Source organism: Marmota monax, unplaced genomic scaffold, assembly GCF_021218885.2.
Source record: "Marmota monax isolate L192 unplaced genomic scaffold, Marmota_monax_Labrador192_F-V1.1 WCK01_AAM20220418_F8-fsc00030, whole genome shotgun sequence".
NCBI lineage: Eukaryota > Metazoa > Chordata > Mammalia > Rodentia > Sciuridae > Marmota > Marmota monax.
Genome location: NW_026691988.1, coordinates 14,729,555 through 14,742,280, shown reverse-complemented (window position 1 = coordinate 14,742,280; position 12,726 = coordinate 14,729,555). Strand labels below are relative to the sequence as shown.

General features: G+C 42.3%; 2 protein-coding genes across 8 annotated transcripts in view; one reads left to right on the top strand and one right to left on the bottom strand.

The window, feature by feature from the left end:
* Plagl1 (PLAG1 like zinc finger 1) overlaps window positions 1-5,744 on the top strand; it is an 80,580-nt gene extending 74,836 nt beyond the window's left edge. For all 7 annotated transcript variants that reach the window (XM_046450752.2, XM_046450797.1, XM_046450781.1 and 4 more), the window contains one exon: window positions 2,679-5,744. In XM_046450752.2, the coding sequence (XP_046306708.1) occupies window positions 2,679-4,542 (1,864 nt within the window). In that variant the 3' untranslated portion in view covers window positions 4,543-5,744. The remainder of the gene's footprint in view (window positions 1-2,678) is intronic.
* A 2,163-nt stretch (window positions 5,745-7,907) lies between these two features.
* Window positions 7,908-12,726, bottom strand: part of Zc2hc1b (zinc finger C2HC-type containing 1B) — a 45,775-nt gene continuing 40,956 nt past the window's right edge. The window contains exon 7 of the mRNA XM_046450718.2: window positions 7,908-7,978. Within this exon, the coding sequence (XP_046306674.1) occupies window positions 7,908-7,978 (71 nt within the window). The remainder of the gene's footprint in view (window positions 7,979-12,726) is intronic.

Sequence of the window (12,726 nt, the reverse complement as noted above, 5' to 3'; positions counted from 1 at the left end):
CTTTAAAGCTTCACCTTTCTGACTGCTTACATCTAAGTGCAGAGTTTAGAGAATTGGCACAGACTACATTATCATTTCAATCTCAGAGTGCCCTGGGGGAAGGTAGATATGAATTATGCTGGTGGCCCTTGATACTGCTGTTACAGATGATATAACCTAAGTGTGTAAAAGCTTAGGTATTTTATACCTCAGAGGTATAATTTAATCTGGATGTGCATAGGCCACCACCTAGTACTAACAAATAGCAGAATGGCGGGTGCACTGATTCTGTCACAGTGGCTCCCTGGTTTGCATGGAGCTTGTTAGTGTGCACAGCAAACATCTCCATTCCAAATACTGAAGGCAGCCTGGGCTGCAGCCTGGCCCACAAGGTACCCTAACTTTGAGTAAAGACTGAGATAAATGCCTGGGAAACAAAGTGTAATTTACAGATTATTGGAATGAGTAGAATTAGTTGGGATTACTGTGGTCAACCACACTCAAATAAATATTAAGCAATATTTAGGAGGCAGTAGTTCAAGGGAAATGTTCAGTTAAGGGCATAAAGTTGCCAAAAAGAAGCTGTATACTTTATGCAAAAACCACTGCCCCCAGCCTCAACATTTCCTGCCTCTGGCCTACAAGCGCTCTCATAAAAAACCCAAGTGGTGAGATGGCTTGATTCTTTCTTTAGGTCTGTCTTTAAAAAGAGATGATAGGGCAGCATTCCATCCTATTTCCCAACAGTTGCAACAGAAGTTTCATTTTATAAGATTGAAGGGAAAAAACACAAACAAACTAACTGACTTGTTAAACCAGAAAGGAGAACATAGGTCCCAAAAGCAAACAATGGAATCAGTTTGGTGGAGGTTGGCAAAGAGCAAGAAAAGATGGCAGGGCAGTCTCAATCACCCATGAAGACTTATAAGAGCATTGGCATGATCCAGTTGACACCCAAGATGGTACCATTTGGTGCTGACTATAGGATACCCTAAAACTGGTAGTTTCAGAGGTTTTGGGGTAAGGAGAGAAGTTGAAGGTGGGTACCAAGTTGTGGAAGTCATTTGCATTGGTTAATGTTCTAGATTGGGACTGTTGCATGAGGAAGTAAAGGGAAGAACTGGACACCAGGCAAAGGATGGTCGTCAATCTCTAAGGGATGGGAACTTATGAAAGGTGGTAATATTGCTTAAGTATTAATGCCAACCTGTGTTCCATTCCTACAAGAGTAGGCAGGAAATGCCAGGTCCAGCCTTATCAACTTGGTATTGATCTGCTCATGAGTGATAGGTGAAATCAAACCAAATTAAAATGTTCCACAAAGAAATGGGAGAAGGGCAACACTAGAAGACCTAGCCAGACCTCTGGGGTCCTGTTCATAAGCCAGCTCCCCCTTCATTATCAATTCCTGTGATTTATCTTGTAGAACAGCATGGCTATTTGCTCCCTGACATGCTCTAAAAGCCTTTCTTCAGCCTATGAATTTATACATCTAGAACATGGAGACACTGGCATATTTCAGATCTCTCAAATGCCTACTGTATTGGTTCTTGTCTCTTGAGTATTGTTCCCATCTTACAGTATCTGCCACATTAGGCATGCTAAGCTGTGTGTCCTGGAGGAAAGAGAGGAAACCCGCTTTTCTTGCTGCACATAGCAGGCTATTTTTTTTTTAAGTGAGAGAGGAAGGTTTTGCTTTGATTCAGACCAGCCTTATCATTTTTGAACTGGCTTCCAGTTTGCCTCGTAGTGGGACCACTATCACTGTCTGCCCAAGCACTGCTGTTGTAGAACACTTTCCTGTTCCAACTCTAGGACTCGGCAAGACAGGGTTGGTTGTTGGGTAGAAGATATAATTAAGTACACTTTTAACTTATTCTGTCTTCAAGAGATCTTTTTTTGGTAGAATGCATTGTTAGAAGTTCTTCTGTATCCAGAGTCACTAGTTCAAAGGATTCAATTTGCATTTAAATTGTTAGTAAAACAAATTAAGCCTCTAAAGAGAAGTGCACTCACTTTTACTGCACTCACCAGTGCACTAAAGAAGATAACTGTCATAAGGGACACAAAGTAACCTGTGTGCTACCTGCGAGCTACAAGTTGTAATGAAGGATTGTATTTTATAAGAAATACAAACACATAGTCCTTAGATTTTTAGTTATTAAAATGAATCTTTTTAAAATTCAAGGATGGCAGAGATCTTAAAAACTGGCTTCAGCTTAACACTTTTTCTGAGGCTAACGATAGACATTTCAAAAGGTTCCTTTTTTTTCTTTCAGTTGATACAGACCATGCAGGAATTGTATTAGGAACAATGATATAAAACTGGGAAAGTGGGTCACTTTCGAAAATTTCAATTTACAAAAAATGTCAAGTGTCCCTTGAACCCCCTCCTGAAAAAATATTTTTCATGATCACATATTTTTAAATACTTGCATACAGATTTCTGAACAAATACAGTAAGAAAATATGTTCCTAAAAAAATATTCCTGATAGATGTGAAAGTTGCATTATATCTTTAGCAGTTCGTGATTTTTTTTTTACAATAAAATTTTGTGTATTTGGAAAATACAAGAAAAATTAATTCAAATAAAAATGCCAAAACCTAGATTAAATCTATTACCATTTTGATACAATATTGTTTCTAGACCTTTCTTGTCATAAAGTAATTCTTGTGTAATGTTCCCTTCTGCTCCTAGGCATATGGCCACTCACTCGCCGCAGAAATCTCATCAGTGCACTCATTGTGAGAAGACGTTCAACCGGAAAGACCACCTGAAGAACCACCTCCAGACCCACGACCCCAACAAGATGGCCTATGTGTGCGAAGAGTGTGGAAAGAAGTACCACACCATGCTGGGCTACAAGAGGCACATGGCCCTGCATTCAGCCAGCAGTGGGGACCTCACCTGTGGGGTCTGCGCTCTGGAGCTGGGGAGCACCGAGGCGCTGCTTGACCACCTCAAAGCCCATGCAGAAGAAAAGCCCCCACCTGTACCCAAGGAGAAGAAGCACCAGTGCGACCATTGTGAGAGATGCTTCTACACCCGGAAGGATGTGCGACGCCACCTGGTGGTCCACACAGGATGCAAGGACTTCCTGTGCCAGTTCTGCGCCCAGAGATTTGGGCGCAAGGATCACCTCACCCGTCACACCAAGAAGACACACTCGCAGGAGCTCATGAGAGAGAGTATGCAGGCCGGAGGAGACCTTCTGAGCAACTTCCACACTATGGAGCCTTCATTCCAAGTGAAGGCTGCTCCCATGTCTCCTTTCCCGATAGGAGTTCCTGCCCAGGATGGGCTTGTAGGTAGCTTGCCACCTGAGGTTCACAGCCTCACCCTTGGGCCTCCAGAACAGGCCATCCAGCCTATGCCACCACCACTGCCAGAGCCCATTGTCTCTCTGCACCCCATGGTAGCACCAAGCTCTCCTCCTGAAGTCTTTCAGATTCCTAAGTTCACCACCAGTGCTACCTCATACCCTATACTTCCTAGCCTGCCTTTCAAAGCAGATACTAAAGGGTTTTACAACATCACTTTCTTTGAGGACTTGCCTATGCAAGAACCTCAGCCACCTCACAGGTTCAACCTAGGTTTTGAGCTGGCTAATGGAGAGCTCCTTCCTGGGGAGCTGGTGGCAGATGCTGTGAATCTAACAATCCCTGCCGCTCTCGACATATCCTCCCTGTTGAGTTTCTGGCAGTTTGTCCCTCCTGCTCCCCCAAATGTCTTTGGAGACAGCACTATCACTCTGGGGCCTATGGAACCTCTGCCCCATACATTTGCCTATCTGGAGCAGCAGCAGCCACCACCACTGCCGCCGCCACCACCACCCCCACCACCTCCACCGCCCCCACCGCCCCCCCCACCGCCACAGCCACAACCACCACAGCAGCAGATACATCTGCTTCAGGGGCAGCCGCAGATACAGCTGTTTCAGGGGCAGCCGCAGATACAGCTGTTTCAGGGGCAGCCACAGATACAGCTGTTTCAGGGGCAGCCGCAGATACAGCTGCCACTGGTGCAGCAGCAGATACAGCTGCCACAGGCGCAGCAGCAGATACAGCTGCCTCAGGGGCAGCAGCAGATACAGCTGCCTCAGGCGCAGCAGCAGATACAGCTGCCACAGGGGCAGCAGCAGATACAGCTGCCACAGGGGCAGCAGCAGATACAGCTGCCACAGGCGCAGCAGCAGATACAGCTGCCTCAGGCGCAGCAGCAGATACAGCTGCCGCAGCTGCAGGAACAGCAGCTGCAGGAAGTGCAGCTCCAGCAGGGGCAGCTGCAGGAAGTGCAGCTGCATGAGATACAGCTGCAGGAGGCACAGCTGCAGGAGATGCAGATGCAGGAGGGGGAGATGCAGGAGGGGGAGATGCAGGAGGGGGAGATGCAGGAGGAAGAGCTGCAGGAGGAGCAGCTGCAGGAGGGGCAGCCACCAGAAGCCCCAGTGGCTGTGGGCACCGTGAATCTGGGCCAGCTCCCCCTGCCCCCGATTCCCCCTGTCTTTACAAATGGCACCACCACTGCCATCCTGCCTCATTTCCATCATGCCTTCAGATAAATAGTCTTTAAAAGCAAATTTTTCTGATTGTGGAAGATGTTTTAAGAAGCATTTTAAACATCAGTTATGATACAAGGAAAGATGTAGAAAACAGGAATGGGAGTATGGTGTATTCAGTGATGACTTGTCTTAAGAGAATTCTCGAATTGCATGTATTGTGCCAATCTGTCCTGAGTATTCATTCTTTGTACCAAATTTAACGAGTGCGTGTTCTTTAATCAAACTGCAAATATTGTCATAACCAACATCGAAAATGACAGCTGCTATATATAAATGTTTGTCATATTGAGTTTAATTGTAAGCCATGATCATCATGTTAACTAAATAACTTTTTATGTGGCACTGCCTAGTATGGAAAGGCTTGGACTTCTCCAAGTTGGGAGAACAACTTTTTTTTTCTTTTGCTTTTTTTTTTTAATAAGAATATAACCTTTATATGTATGCTATATTACAACTAAGGTGTGTATCTCTCTGTTCAGGGATTTTTCTACCTTTAGGGTTGAACGTAGTTTAGTTACTATTACCATAGCCAACCTGTAGTTTTAGAGAAAGAAAATCCTTGTGGAACAATAGGTTCCTCCATTTTTAAGCATTTTAAATGTAGTTTGAATATTTTCCATATGATGCTGCAATGTGAGTTATTACTTCATTTATCTTAAAGACAAAACTGGTTGTCAGTTACATCTGCCTGAAAAAAAAATCACTGTGTAACCAGGTTAAGTGGTAAAATAATCCAGGCGTCAGTCAAAGACATTGTGCTGACTATAATATCGATTATATTTTTAACAGGAATTTAAAAATATTACTGGAATTTATATATTAAATGAGTTTTCTTTGCCTAGCTTAAACTACTATTCAAGCTGCTTAAGTTCCTAAGTATTGTTTTTAATCACCAATAGATAAGTGCATTTGTAATTCATCATTTTAAGCCATTATTAGCATTTACTCAAAGAGGATTACATTTTACAATGTAATTGTACCTGTAATCTCTGTCTCTGAAATCTCTTTCTCTTGAGGATTACATTTTACAATGTAACTGTACCTGTAATCTCTGTCTCTGAAATCTCTTTCTCTTGAATATGGTATCTTATGAGTTTTTGACATGTAAACTGTAACCTTTTAAAAACCTTTGTATTTTGTTTAGAGGTTTTCTTTTCCATAAACATGTATCTTACATATAATAAACTTTACATATCTTGCAATACGGCTTGATTAATTTTCACATAGCTACACCTGCGTCAACATTAAACACTCTGATCAAAATAGACAATGTTCTAACTCCCTAGTGCCCCCTCCTGGTCATTACTTCCCTCACAGAATATAAACTATCGTTCTTGGTCTGCATCTGTTAGAAACTTGACCTTTTGAATAAAATCAGTTATTTCTGATATATAGGTTAGAATACTACCTACTAGAGTTTAATCCACTCTGGCTACTAAGATCCATTTTATAACAGCATTTACCATTAATTTCTAATACAAATTAGAAATGTACTTATTCCTTACAAGGATTTCTTTAGAAAGTATTATGCCCCCTAAATCTGACAGACTGGTTTGGGAGGGCAGAGAAAGGGGAGTGTTGTATTTGCACATCCCAGGATTACAATAAGTGAGAGAAACTCTGGCCATGACAAAGGGCAAAAGCTAGGCTGAAGCACGTAGAATTAATATAGAAGAACTTAAACTATGGGATCCAGATGGGCTTTCTTGTTTTTCCAGCACCAGGGACAGAACCAATAGCTTCACATGAGCTAGGAAAGCATTCTGCCACTGAGCTTCACCACTAAGCCCCAAACTAAGGTCCTTAAACTATAGTGGAGCCAGAGGGAAGGAAACAAGGCAAAATGAGATATAGGGTCCTCACTGGAAGGAATCCAGTGCCCATGCTCTAGACATCCAAGTCAGTTCCCACATCCCATCCTTCCTCTTGGCAGGAAGCATCCCTCCAGAACAAGGGGTTGTGGGAGCTTTATCTCACCTCATCTTAAGACCTCCCAAAATCTGTTTATAGAAGCGTCCACAAATACTTTTACATGGCTTAATATAGTCTTTGGTCAGTTCTGGAATGCACACCTGATGTTCCTGAACATAAATCAATGGTATTTGGTCCCCAAAATTCAGGTCATGAGAACTTCTGATGTTTTTGTTATACTATTATGGGGGCAACTTGGGAATCTCTTGCTGAAATTTAGGAAAGAAACTTCACTGAATTTTCCCTATTAAAGTTCCCAATGAAGAAAAACAAAGTTGTTGAGCTAAAAAGTATGAGACTAAATATAAATGGCTCTTCAGAAAAAGAAAAAGAAAAAAGAACTGATGCTTAAGACAGCAAAGAGGAGGAAGAACTGGCTCACCTTCTCCCAGCAGCTGTGTAAAGCCACAGCAAAGAAGGGAACTGGCTCTGATTTGGCCCTGGTAAATGGGATGGGGCCTTTGGTGTTCTTCCACAGGGTGGAAAGCTTTCTGCGAACTTTCCTCCTGTGAGTTTCCCCCTAAATATGGTCCGTGTAAGATCTTATGAACAATTCTACATTATATAGGAAGGAACATTTAAAGTAGAAATCATTACTAATGGTAATATTAGGTGTAAATATTAAAGCTGGGTGAGGACAGATTTTATGTAGAAAAGATGCTGGTTAAAACGCAGTATTCCTAGTAAATAAATAACACTAGTACTTCAAAGACTACGTCACAAAAAGTTTTAACTTCCAAAGCAACACTATTAAATGCCTAAGAAATATTTGATAAAAAAAAAAAAACTTCAAGTGAATCTTAAACAGTATCATACAGGTTGATGTGTTTAATGATTTTGTTTTGAAAATTGTGAAGGGAGTAAATAAAGAGGAAAGTCGAAGCTAGTGTTACTTATCCTAAGAGATGCCTCTAGAAGATGGGTATCGACTGTCCTTCCCGTTGGGTGGCATTCCTGGGTACATGACTATCCAGGCTGCTGAGTTTCAGGGAGCCAGTCTGAAGGCAGAAAGAAGCGTCATTAGTTTTAGAACATCACTCTTTGCACAATGAGAATGTTAAGCAACAGGCATCTGTAGATCTATAAATGCTTTACACACAATCCGCAATCTCAGGAACTACCTTTTACTGTGGAATGTTTGGAAAAAGAACAAGGCAGTAGCTCTCCAGGTCAAAAGTGAGGATCATTCCCCCTTCCCTCTAACTCAAGACTGAAACACAGGGTGTTCATACTGACCAATAGTTTCAAAAGCATGCACAGAGCTAACCCAGATTGGGACTTGCCCATCATGGATCCATTCTCTTAAACATTGACCAACTATATTCTGCACATTATGTTATCAGCCACACCTGGATTAGGGTGGTTTTTTTTTCCTTACCTGGTGTCTCTAGGAGTTAATCTTTCTTAGAAGATTTACTAAATCCTTGTCTGAGTTTTGCTCCAGAAGTAGGGTCCGTAGCTAATCCTATGCAAACATAAACAGATTTGTTATTATGTCAAAGCAGAACATTCCCAAGGGTGGGGGGAATGATTATGGAATCTCCATATTGAATTCCAAAGCCTTTTTCTCTTTTTTGGTATCAATACCCACTTTCCAACCTTGGACGAATAAAATAAGGAAAATGGGGCCTGTCTCAGGCGCTTCTCCCCAATGTCCCCTAGCCCTTTGTTTTCCTATGAACTTTGGACTGCCACCTTAGGGGACTTGCCATTTATACAATACGACCTCGGCATCCCTCCCCACCCCTTCCTGAACTTTCAAAATGAACCCAGAATATTTCATGTCTTCATAGTTCTTCGCCAGCTCTCAGGGTTTGCTAAGCCTTATGGAAGCACAGGATGCCTTCCCTCACAGGGGTTATTCATATCGTTGAACTTGTGACAGAAGTACTGTTCTATTCCTCTGTGCCCTGCAGAATGGCTAGGTATCGACATGTAGAAATTTCTGGATCTGAGCACAACATACTGTAGTCTGGGTTTGACCACATGGTATGAGACAGGATTTTCAGAGCAATCATTCCTTATAAAAAGAAACAGAACCTGGTATCTTAGAGGCATCCATTCTAATTATTCAGTGTTTTATGAAGAAGTAGCAGTAAGGAAATTATGAATCAAACAATCAGAGAATATAGAAAAGAAGCTTTCAGTGTTAGCTTTACCCAAGAACATACAAAACTTTTGCCAAAGAATCAGAAACTGATGCTATGATGCTCATTACATTTGCTACAGAATCAGCTATGTAAGAAGGGGTATACAAGTGCAGGTAAGATGCTTAACTTAATAAAAACCCACTGACTCCAGAGGCAGGGGCAGGGGGAAGCAGAGTCCACTGCAACAAAGCTGAACAATTCAATTTTACTAACTATGAAGCAACACAGGTGTAGATTCCAGAATTACATTTTCCCAGCAACTTTGGTCTCTGTATAAAGGTGCTGGGGAAGGAATGTGGTGGTGGCACCTCTTCACCCACCAGTTGCTCTGACACAAAAGCCTTGAGAAAACAGCCACCAGTAACTGCTTGCTGACTGAAAGTCATAAACTCTTTTCCCATCTGAACATTAGAATCTTTGTGGGAATGAAATGCAAGAGGAGCCACTTTTTTTTTTCTGAAACTATTTCCTAATGTTATCTATAGCCTTGACATTTGTATTCTTGGACCCAGTTTTCCCAAAGCAGATGGAGCTTCGGGAAAAGCCCTGCTGCTTCCTATTAAGTTGCTTGTCCAGATTGCTTAATCCTCATCTGGAAAACAGGGATATGAACATACACTGACCTGCTCATACTAGTATGAGGATTAAATGGCTTTGTCCATGGAGTGCTTGGAAGAGTGCGTAATGTAAGTGGGGCCACTGTCCATGAACTGGGGACTTATTTAATACAGCAAAAATGCAGAAGCAATCTACCTGCTCAATATTGGGAAAATAGCCGAGGGAGTTGCAATGTATTCCTGATATGATACTATTTTTAAAGAGATTCTTTTACTATAGGGAAATAGTCAAAATGCATTAAGTGCCCAAAAAAAAAAAAATGTTCCTAGAAGGAAAACAAGAGAGGAAGAATATGAATAGAAATAAGTTAGGAAAAAAAGGTCAAAGTGAACAGTGCTTAGGGTGGCAGCATCACGAATGATTTTTAATTTTCTTTGTAACTTTCCCTCCATTTCCTAATATCTTTTACAGTAAGCTAGAATTTCTTACATAATTCTTAAAATGCTATTTCTCAAAATAAATTTTGGCAGGCTCACTTAAAGTGGCCAGAAACAAAAAGTTTCTAGGTCATCATAATTGCCTGACTCACACAGATGTGCCTGACGCAGAGTGACAGAGGATGGGACAGCAGCATTGACAACAAATGATGCTTTGTTAAGCGTCTCTGCCCTCCCTGCTCACATGCAGGTCTTCCATTTCAACTTTAGTTTCTCTTTACACCGCAACTCTTTCCTGTGCTTTGGCCAAACAAACTGTATGTTCCTAGAGTGTGGCCTCACATTCACATTCTCCATCTTTGTTCATTCTTCAATTTTTCTTGTCAAAATGTAGCTTATCCTGAAATCCATCCACTTCCCACAGAGCCTCCCCTCTCTGAGACTGCTACCTCAGTCATGAAGCCTCCTGGGCAACACTGAGCTCAACATGGAGCAATGTCCCTTAGGACGTTTCCATCTCATCATTAAATATTAGGTGCCGTTACTGACAGTCCTCCTAGATTTTTAAGGCTCCATAGGCAGAGGAAACAATCCCGCCTGGTAACTGTTGGAGGGAGGACTCCTCTTGAGCACCTGGGTTAATGATTTACCAATTTCACATGCTACCGTGTGCTCACATGTTAGACTTGCCTTCTCATGAGACCCTGGGATAAAGAAGGCCTGTGACGTACACACATGTACCTTTCCTACTGAGAATTTAGAGCTGTTATCCATGGGAGGTGCTATATGCTTACTTTGCTAAAGAGAGTTGAAAAACAAAATCCAGAGTTTGGGAGGTTGCTATGGCTGAGATACGGTGGGGATGTGACCGCCCCACCCCCTTCCCAAGTGTTCTGGTGTTGGAAGCTGGATCCCCAGTGTGGCAATGTTAAGAAGTGGTGGGACCTTTACAAGGTGGAGCCTAAAGGGGAGGTCATTAGGGGTATCATCCTAGGAAGGGGTTAAGTAGTTCTCACGGAACCTCAGTTCCTGTGAGAGTGAGCTGTTAACAAAGGAGCAAGTCTGGCCCTCCCCTCTATTTCACTTCCTTCCTCCTCATGCCATATCTCCCTCTCGCATATGTATCTGCCACTGTGATGACATCCACTGGGGTCCTCACCAGTATCAATGTCATCCATGTTGTTTGGACTTTCAGCCTCAGAACTGTGGAGACAATAACTCTCTTTATAATGTATCCAGCTTGAAGTATTTTATTATAATAATGGAAAAATAGACTAATATGGACATTAACTACCAGCTGGCTGAAAGACAACAATTTAATTTATGTGACACCAAAAATGGCCATGTGATTAAAAAGGAGAGTAACACAAAGTAAACTACTGATTGTCCATTTAGAAATAGCAAAGCCCAATAACAATTTTAAAAAGATTTTGTCTTTGTTTTGTGCTGCTATAACAAAATAGGAAGACTGGGAAATTTATAAAGAAAAGATGTTTATTTCTTAAAGTTCTGGAAGCTGGAAAGTCCAAGCTGAAGGGGCCCCCAGGTATCTATCTGATGAAGATCTTCTTCATTATGTCATCCCATGGCAGACAGCAAAAGGGAAAAGAGCATGCATCCAAGAGAGGGGAAAAGAGACAGAGCTTCATGACCAAAACACCTCTCAAATATTCCGCCTCTAAACACCAAAGCACTGGAGACTTTGGGGGTTGCATTCAATCCATAGCATTTTGCCCCAGCACCCTAAATCAATATCCTCCTTCCATGTAAAACATAGCCATTCTGTTCCAATAGCCCCCAAATCTTAACTCATTTCAGCTTCTAACTTAAAAGTTCAAAGTTCAGAATCTCATTGAGATCAGATATGGGTGAGTCTCAAAGCATGATTCATCTGGAAAGCAAATTTCCTTCCAGCTGTGAGATTATAAAATTAAACAAATTATCTACTTCTGAAATACTTAGGATGGACATCCCACTACAAAAGGGAGAAATAAGAAGAAAGGGATAACTGCTTCCCAATAGTCCAAAACCCAAGAGGGAAAACAATATGAAATCTTGAGACCTAGAATAATCTCTTTGGGCCTCATGTCCCACATGATGGACAAACTGGAAAAAGAGTAAGGTCTGGGCCCCTGAGGTCTCAGGCACCACCGCCTTCCCTGGTGGAGTTTTGCTGGGCTCGTTCACCCAGAAACCCTCATGGGCTGGAGTCTCATGCCCCCAGCTTTCCAAGGCTGGACTTACTTGCTGGTGGCCCTACATCTCTGTGGTCTCAGAGACACATTCAAACCACGGGAGATCCTCATGTTACAAATAGACTCTCCTATTCACACAGACCAGAAAAAGGAACAGGTGTGACTGACTCATGCCCAGGCCAGGTCACATTAGTGAATTACTTGAGCCACCCGTGAATTACTTGAGGGTCTTCTCTCTGTATTGAGCCATGGATATTTACGGTTTTTTTCCAAGGCTCTCCCCCAATACATAAGGTTGCCCAAGGCACATGACTTCTATCTCTGCTCTATTAGCTCTATAACCCCTCTCGTAGCTCAGTCTTGGGCATAACCCACTGGGAATTGGACAGCCCACCTCCTACCTATTTGGCAAAGAACATTCCATGGAAAACCTTTGATGTCCCCCATACAAATAAAGCAAGCGCGGGCTCCATTTTGCGTTTTTTTTTTTTGTTGTTTTGTTTTGTTTTTTTTTGTGTGTGTGTAAGCTCGATCCCTAAGATCAGCTAGCCCAGTCCAGCCCCCACTTTTTTTTTAGGTTGTTGATGGACATTTATTTATTTATTTTTATTTGTACGTGGTGCTGAGAATTGAACCCAGTGTCTCCCTCACATGCTAGGCAAGCGCTCTACCCAAGACGCAACCCCAGCCCCTCTTCCCCCAACTTTTAAAATTACTTTCTGTGTCCTGTGGTTTTCGTCACCACTCAACCTTTCTTAGCTTTTATTCCTCAGCCAACCCATTCTCACCACTTGTGGGGTCGTGGGCAGGAGTGAAAGGCAATCACTGCTTTTCTCCAAGTCTACACACTCTAGAGAACCAGCTTCCATTGAT